This window comes from Cydia amplana, chromosome 16 (assembly GCF_948474715.1).
Source record: "Cydia amplana chromosome 16, ilCydAmpl1.1, whole genome shotgun sequence".
Lineage (NCBI taxonomy): Eukaryota > Metazoa > Arthropoda > Insecta > Lepidoptera > Tortricidae > Cydia > Cydia amplana.
In genome coordinates, this window is record NC_086084.1 from 12729929 (window position 1) to 12739034 (window position 9106).

Genomic DNA, 9106 nt, shown 5'->3' on the forward strand with positions numbered 1-9106 from the left:
TGAGATTGGTTCCGTGAACGTGATGGGAAACGGCGGTTTGAGCGGCTGTAGCGTTGATTATAGTTTTCGCGCGGTCTCGAACGGAGCTCGGCGACTTCAAGTGATAGCCTTCTTATCTCGCCGATGAGGTACTGGGTGTCGAGAGCTGACGTAGACGGTTGAGGTGGTGGTGGCGGTAGCAGCGAAGGTGGTAGGACTGCGGGAGAAGAGACTGCGGCGATCTGGTGCGACGATGTTGGCGTGTGCTCCAACATTTTGTCGGCGAGCAGCGCGAGGTCCTCCAACGTAGTTTTAATTTTGAAAGCTTCGCTGACGGTAAGCACGGAGCGTATGTGTGGCGGGAGATGATCTAGCCACATCATCTGTATGGTAGTCTCGGGAAACTTTTCTTTGTTGAGCGTCTTCATGCGTCGTAACAGCTGACTGGGCTTCTGCTCTCCGAGCTCGACTTGGGATAACAGCTTCTTCGTCTGGGCGCTGTTGCTCTCTTCGTACACAGAGATAAGCCGGTTCTTAATTACGGTGTAGTAGTTCTCTTCTGGCGGGGAGTAGATGAGATCGCTTATGTTCTGTATGTCTTGTTTTTCCAGCTGCGCGATCACCATCTGCGCGAGTTGCGCCTGGCTCCTCTTCAGCTCTGCAGTGGCCGCCTCGAAACTGCAGAACCAGAGTATTGGCTGGTCTCGCCAGAACGGTGGGACACGCAGAGAGAGTGATATCGCCGCTACATCGTGAGATAGGAGTGCTGCTGCCGGAGATGGGCTGGTTTCTTCCGCCGGGGCATCGCTTTTTTTCTCGTCATCGGGACCCATGTTCTTGGTTGTGATCCTCTTCTTTCTTCTTATCCAGAGTCGGTGGTCACCACTATGGCAGACTGGGGCCAATATAGTTATCAGAAGGTTAGTAGTATTCAAACGCTTGTTTGTAAGTACAAGAATAGAATAGAATAGCATTTTATTTACAGAAAACACGGTATATATACAAAAATCAAAGAAAGAGACATATTTACAATAGAGTGAGACAGAGATAGTTCCCCGCGCGGGGCGCGCGGAAGAGTGTGCGCGCGCGCGTGCCACTGCGCATGCGCGGCGCGAGTCGCTCTCAATAAAACTGAATTTTGCGCCGGCTGCGGTCCTTTCGCTCGCCGGCCGCCGTGGAGTCAACATCGTCTCGTCGTGCGCCGTGTCTCGCTCCGCTGCTACGCTCTCGCTGGTTGAAGACACGACGAGTCCGACGGGGATGCTGCAGGCTCCGGATATTAAACCGTCCTTCTCAGGACGATATAAAACTGCTCTTTTCAGAGCACGCAAACTGCCCTTCTCAGGGCACGTCCTGTTTCTCTGTTTAATCGCAGAGTTGTCAGTCGATCGCAAACTGTTCTTATCAGAACAATTCTGTGTTTCCGTTAAAACACACGATGTCAATCTAGTGTTCCCACAGAAGTATTTCTTCTGCTCCTCAAGTATGAATATAACCTATCTATGTGCGTAATGCGTTAGTTTCCATAAGGATGACTCACGTTAGACCGGGCCGTGTCCGGGCTGGAGCTTCCCGAGCTTCGTTTTCTGTGGAAAGCATCACGTGATCACTCTGTCATCTGTCATAGAAAAGTATGCGCCGGAAGCTCCGGCCCGGACACGGCCGTTTAACGTGAGTCATCCTTTATATATGTTAGTTAGTTACATAGTTGTCACATGAATAGATAATATGCTGTCTTTACTCTTCCGAACCGAAAACCAAATATATCACTAAAGTCTATTTTTTTATTCGGTAGACTGAAATGACAGTTAATAGTATGAAATGACATTTCATGTTCATACTATTAACTGTCATTTCAGTCTACGGAATTAAAAAATAGACTTTAATTAGTGCATAGGCACTCGATAGTTTTAAACCATCCATAATGACCCATTAAGAGTATGATTATACACTGCATTAGCTGGAGCCATGCACTTCATGGCTCCAAGAAATGTTATTCCCTTAGATTGGTCATTATTTGAAAAATTGATTATTCCTTCAGAATATTTAAAATGAGGTATGTCAGGATCGTAGCAAATGGAAATCCGTGTGTATGTATGTAGTATTTAAAATGAAGGTTAGAGCAATTGAACACGGTGATCACTTATTTCTTTACAATTCAGGCATCGCCAACCAAATTGACAACTGCCCTAAGAAGTACAACCCTCTCCAAGAAGACATGGACCAGGACCAAATAGGAGATATTTGCGACAACTGCCCCCGTGTCAGGAACCCTTCCCAAGACGACTCTGACAAGGATGGCGTCGGCGACTCCTGTGACAGCGACGTTGATAGAGACTTGTGAGTATTATATAAATGGACTTGTCTTGAAAGCACAATCTTCTTCAAGAAGACAGAAAAATATGGTGAGAACTGCTCTCTCTGAAGACAGTGATCAGAACGAAATTGGAGATGATTGCGACAACTGCCCCCGTGTCAGGAACCCTTCTCAAGACGACTCTGACAAGGATGGCGTCGGCGATTCCTGTGATAGCGACGTTGATAGAGACTTGTGAGTATTATATAATTATATAAATGGACTTATTTTGAAAGCACGATCGTCTTAAAGAAGACAGAAAAATATGGTGAGAACTGCTCTCTCTGAAGACAGTGATCAGAACCAAATTGGAGATGATTGCGACAACTGCCCCCGTGTCAGGAACCCTTCTCAAGACGACTCTGACAAGGATGGCGTCGGTGACTCTTGCGACAGCGACGTTGATAGAGATTTGTGAGTATTATATGAATATACTTGTCTTGAAGGCAGAATCGTCTTCAAGAAGACAGAAAAATATGGTGAGAACTGCTCTCTCTGAAGACATAATATTTGAAAGAACCAAATTGGAGATGTTTGCGACAACTGCCCCCGTGTCCGGAACCCTTTTCAAGACGACTCTGATAAGGATGGCGTCGGCGACTCCTGCGACAGCGACGTTGATAGAGACTTGTGAGTATTACATAAATGGACTTGTCTTGAAGGCACAATCGTCTTAAAGAAGACAAAATATTATGGTGATAACTGCTCTCTCTGAAGACATTGATCAGAACCAAATTGGAGATGTTTGCGACAACTGCCCCCGTGTCAGGAACCCTTCTCAAGACGACTCTGACAAGGATGGCGTCGGCGACTCTTGCGACAGCGACGTTGATAGAGACTTGTGAGTATTACATAAATGGACTTGTCTTGAAGGCACAATCGTCTTAAAGAAGACAAAATATTATGGTGATAACTGCTCTCTCTGAAGACATTGATCAGAACCAAATTGGAGATGTTTGCGACAACTGCCCCCGTGTCAGGAACCCTTCTCAAGACGACTCTGACAAGGATGGCGTCGGCGACTCTTGCGACAGCGACGTTGATAGAGACTTGTGAGTATTATATAAATGGACTTGTCTTGAAGAATCAAAGACAAAATAATATAGTGAGAAGTTGAGAACTGCTCTCTCTGAAGACATTGATCAGAACCAAATTGGAGATGATTGATGAAAATACACAGTTTTTTTTTATAAAATTGACTTTTCATTAAAAACTTAAAATTATTACAGAGCGAAGTTAACCGTGGGAGTAGTTGAGAAAGAAGAGAGTGAGTGAGTCGATGAATGGATACAGGCATAAAACCATTCGGTCATATATATGGTTGCGTTCAGAAACAATGATTGCGACAACTAACTCCCGTGTCAGGAACCCTTCTCTAGACGACTCTAACAAAGATGGCGACGCTGGCGACACAGACCGATGAGATCCCATAACTTTTTTTTTTTTTGCTGTAGGCTCAAGAACTTATTTCTTTGTTTTGTTTTGTCTCTAGTGACGGCGTGCAAGACGGTTTAGACAACTGTCCGAACCTACCGAACAGCGACCAGCAGGACAACGACAACGACGGCAAAGGCAACGCTTGCGACGACGACGACGACAACGACGGCATACGGGACATCGACGACAACTGCCCGCTGATCGCTAATAGAGACCAACTGGACAGCAACGGTAAGACAAATTACGTAGCTAAAAGACGAATGGAAAATAGTAATAGTTCTGTAAACATGTACATAATAGTACATTATTGTCGAGGTTCGGAAGTAGCTACTTGCAGGCTGAGGATTCGTTTTAAACGGACGACCTTGGGAGTCCGTTTAATTGAATCCGAAGCCAGCGAGTAGCCTTCCAGCCGAGTCATATATAGTGCTTTTCTCAAAAATGGTGCAAATAGAAATATTTTACAGAAGCAACGTTCTAATTTTCACAGAAAAAAGTAAAACCATTAAAAAGATTTGCTTGCCGCCTTAAAAAAAAAGAAGTGTATTTTTCTGCTGAAAATGCGGTAACGTATTTGAGACACCTAAATAGTCGCGGTACCAACATTATAATAATAAGTGCCGATCATCTGTTTGGCTGTTTAATGGACCTATGCCTTCATTTGATATGGCTAAGTTTTGAACTCGTTAAATAATGGAATTTGTATGCAACATTGCAGTCCCGAAATCGAGACTGCAATGTTTTTAACTTTTTAATTTTTTGAATGACCATAAACTACGCACTTCGCGACCTATTTTTTAACCGGCAACGTCGACCTTGCCGTCCACTTTTGAGAAAACATATTTATTATTCATGTTCGTTTAAGGTAACGGAATTGGTGACAAATGTGAAAATGACTTCGACGGCGACAACGTTGTCAACGAGAAGGACAACTGTCCCAACAATTCTCAGATATTCCGTACCGACTTCAGGTAAACATTTATCACATAGGTACCTAGTGTCGTATTTTGTAAAGGCTCATAACCTGGTAATCTCTGCTTGCTTCTTCTTAGAGTTGTAGGTAACTTTTAAATTAAGTAATTTTTTTTATGTAAAAATGTTTTCCTCCCCACATTAATTTTTCTCATTAACTTTTGCGGACAAATTCACGGCTTTAAGACACCGGACTACTTCTTTCCCAACTACTACCAAAGCTTACCTGACTGCAACAAATATTTCCACTATATCCTTCATGTTAAATTTTACGCATTAGCTAAGCGACACCAACCAAAACAGGATGGGAGCAAGAAAGAGAGGCAAGAAACTAAGTTTTGTTTTACAAGTCTTCTAGTTCTTCAAGTTCTACAAATATCGAACTTAGTGCCAAATGTACAGTTAACAAAACTATTAGCTTAGTACCCCTACATACAAAATAAATGAGTTAATATACTTGGTCAACCAGATCTTGACAGTAGAAAAAGGCGGCAAATTTGAAAAATGTAGGCGCGAAGGGATATCGTCCCATAGAAAATTTGAATTTTGCGCCTTAAACTGACAAGATTTGGTTTGCCGTCGCACAAAATTCCAAACCGACAATAGAACAAGACCATTTACTGTTCTAGAAACAAACAACTTATGGTGTTATTTGGATTGTGCAGTGCAGACCAACGAAATTAGTAAATTTTCAGACAATTCTTCCACGTCCGCCTGGACCCTGAAGGCGAGTCCCAACAGGACCCTAACTGGGAGCTCCGGGCCGACGGTGCCGAAATCATCCAGACCCTAAACTCTGATCCCGGACTGGCAGTCGGCTATGAAAGATTTGGCGGGGTGGACTTCGAAGGCACCCTGTTTGTGGACACGCAGATAGATGATGACTACGTTGGATTTATCTTTGGGTATGTTGTAATTTTGTCTGTGATAGTAATTTCGACCAACAACTCTAGTACTACCTCTTTGAGATTCCTGGAACTGATGATTTTTTTTGTGCGGGTATGGTCTTCTTCTCAAAAGTGTGACGATGACGACTCCTGTTCTAGAGACAATGACTTTTTATCAAAGATTGCCTTTAAAATAATACATAGGCATCCTATCAATTTTGCATTTTATTCTATGTATTGTTTTATGATATGAAAAAAAAGCGCTGGTGGCCTAGCGGTAAGCGTGCGACTTGCAATCCGGAGGTAGCAGGTTCGTACCAATGAGTTTTTCGGAACTTATGTACGAAATATCATTTGATATTTACCAGTCGCTTTTCGGTGAAGGAAAACATCGTGAGGAAACCGGACTAATCCCAATACGGGCCTAGTTTACCCTCTGGGTTGGAAGGTCAGATGGCAGTCGCTTTCGTAAAAACTAGTGCCCACGCCAATTACTGGGATTAGTTGCCAAGCGGACCCCAGGCTCCCATGAGCCGTGGCAAAATGCCGGGACAACGCGAGGAAGATGATGATTGTTTTATGATATGTTTTGTCCAAATTGATTAAATCCACCGTTCTCCTGTGATGTTATCGAGTTGATTCAGTACCTATCCCTTACGTTCTCAAACCAAACAACATTAATTGAATCGTCATGATTTCCAGTTATCAGAACAACAAACGCTTCTATGTCGTGATGTGGAAGAAAAAGACGCAAACCTATTGGCAGACGTCGCCATTCCGTGCGGTCGCGGAGCCTGGCATACAGCTCAAACTGGTCAACTCCAAGACCGGCCCTGGAAGAATCCTGAGAAACGCGCTTTGGAATACTGAGTCTACTCCAGACCAGGTATAGTACATTATTGTCGAGGTTCGGAAGTAGCTACTTGCAGGCTGAGGATTCGTTTTAAACGGACGACCTTGGGGTTGGGAGTCCGTTTAATTGAATCCGAAGCCAACAAGTAGCCTTCCAGCCGAGTCATATATAGTGCATTCCTCAAAAATGGTGCAAGAAATAGAAATATTTTACAGAAGCAACGTTCTAAGTTTCACAGAAAAAAGTAAAACCATTAAAAAGATTTACTTGCCGCCTTTAAAAAAAAGTGTATTTTTCTGCTGAAAATACGTCAACGTATTTGAGACACCTAAATAGTCGCGGTACCAACATTATAATAATAAGTGCTGATCATCTGTTTGGCTGTTTAATGGACCTATGCCTTCATTTGATATGGCCATTTAAAGTTTAAAAAAATTTGGAACTCGTTAAATAATGGAATTTGTATGCGACATTGCAGTCCCAAAATCGAGACTGCAATGTTTTTAACTTTTTAATTTTTTGAATGACCATAAACTACGCACTTCGCGACCTATTTTTTAACCGGCAACGTCGACTATGCCGTCCATTTTTGAGAAAAATGGCTTTTGATATCAGACATACTTGCATGAGTTGAGTTCTCGAGCGCAACTCCATACATCCAGCGCGACTTCAAGTATACTAGACCAACTCAACTTATGCTGGACCGCCTGGACGACAAACGCTTCTACTTGGTAATATTGACAGATGTCATCGTTCTGAGTGGTTGCCGAGCCCAGCATACAGCTCAAATTCATTCGTCATCATAGCTTTTGACATTAGACCAGGCGCGTCTCACTACGCGATTTCGTCGCTTTGCTACAGGTAGCTAAAAGTACATCCGATCGGCCCCAATTTTGGGGAAAGCCATAAGCCGCGCGTGGCGCTGTCGCCACCTAGCGGCCATATCTGTGCTGATCGACGCGTATCTGTCTGTTAAGACACGTTTTGTTAGAGAGTGAGTTTTCTGTACTTAATACTATTATTTATTCTGTGATTAGACGTTAATGCGTGGTACTACGAAAGAGACGTTGAAGTCCGGAGAGGTCATCGAATCCGGCAATATTGTTCAAACGTTTCATTTCCTTGGATCCCTGTCGTCTGGCCTTGCGACGATCCTAAGGAATGAAACTGGAATTTTCTGGAAAATTGGACAATGAACTGGAAAGGTCTCAGATAAATTTTCAGTAAAGTTTCTATTACGTACAGTCACCACACGGGATTGTTACGCCATTTAGGGTCCTAGCTAAATTGGTTGTCCATACTTACGCTATGAAATGTCCAATTTAGCTAGAACCTTAACCTGTCGAATCCCACGATATGACGTCACCATAAGCGTTCTGGTTCATATATGAGCCGTGGGAGCTGACAGATTAAATGGTGTGACACGTGAAGCGCTGGTGGCCTAGCGGTAAGAGCGTGCGACTTGCAATCCGGAGTTCGCGGGTTCGAACCCCGGCTCCTCAAATCACGGAGCGTGACTGCACCTACCGTAATCTTATAACTATGAATAACAATTATCAATAACATTTTCAGGTAGAGCTGTTGTGGAAAGACTCCCGCAACAAAGGCTGGGAGGAGAAGACCGCTTACCGGTGGAGAGTGATCCACCGGCCCAAGATCGGTCTGATCCGCCTCAAGATATATGAGCAGGATCAACTGGTGGCCGACTCTGGAAACGTCTACGATCTCACGCTGAAGGGAGGCAGGCTTGGAGTATTCTGTTTCTCGCAGGAGATGATTATCTGGTCGGATCTCGTGTACAGATGTAATGGTGAGTTGTCTTTATCATCTACGTCCATCCTAGTTGCAGTCTCTTACCGTTTTAGAGGCCAGGGTCCGCTTTGTGAACTTGGCTGATGTGAGTCTTGGGTAGTAAGCGTTCTCAAGCTGAAGGGAAGCAGACTGCTTTTCACAGATAAAAATCTGGTCTGACCGCATTTATAAATGTAATATGGTTAGCAATTATAGTAGGTACCTAAGTAGTTGCCAACACACAGAAAAAGACCGGCCAAGTGCGAATCGAACTCGTGTTCCAAGGGTTCCGTAAATTAAGTCCGACTCACGCTTGACTGCACATTTCCAATAGGTTTTCCTGTCATCTAAAGGTAAAGATCTATTTTGTGTATTTTTTTCAAAATTTTAGATCCAGTAGTTGCGGGGATAAAGGGGCGGGGGAATGGTCAGACAGACAGACAGACAGACGTACGAGTGATCCTATAAGGGTTCCGTTTTTTCCTTTTGAGGTACGGAACCCTAAAAACCGAAGACCACTTCTACAGAGAGATGTAGTGGGCGAATAAGGCTTGTTTCTATCCGATGTCTGACGCTGAAGAGAGAATAGCATCGGAGTATTTTTTGTGATCTCAAAGCCTGCAATAATCCCTCGATTATCGACCATGTTTCTCTCACCCTCGCATCTAATTGTCGTTTATATGTTGTTCCAGATAAAATACCAACAAATATAGTATCGGAGTTGCCTCAACGACTTCACGAGAAATTCGAGGTTGATAACGACTTTGTATATCTGTAAATAAACACATATTAAGATAATATGTTCTAGTTCTGATGTAATTTATTACAATA

At 43.5% G+C, this 9106-nt stretch overlaps 1 protein-coding gene across 1 annotated transcript in view; it reads left to right on the forward strand.

Moving 5' to 3' along the window:
• Positions 1-9106, forward strand: part of LOC134655110 (cartilage oligomeric matrix protein-like) — a 51343-nt gene extending 42237 nt beyond the window's left edge. Inside the window, exons 14-20 of the mRNA XM_063510572.1 lie at positions 2142-2319; positions 3828-4003; positions 4638-4743; positions 5440-5649; positions 6334-6517; positions 8057-8294; positions 8968-9106. Coding sequence (XP_063366642.1) covers positions 2142-2319; positions 3828-4003; positions 4638-4743; positions 5440-5649; positions 6334-6517; positions 8057-8294; positions 8968-9053 — 1178 coding nt within the window. The 3' untranslated portion in view covers positions 9054-9106. The remainder of the gene's footprint in view (positions 1-2141; positions 2320-3827; positions 4004-4637; positions 4744-5439; positions 5650-6333; positions 6518-8056; positions 8295-8967) is intronic.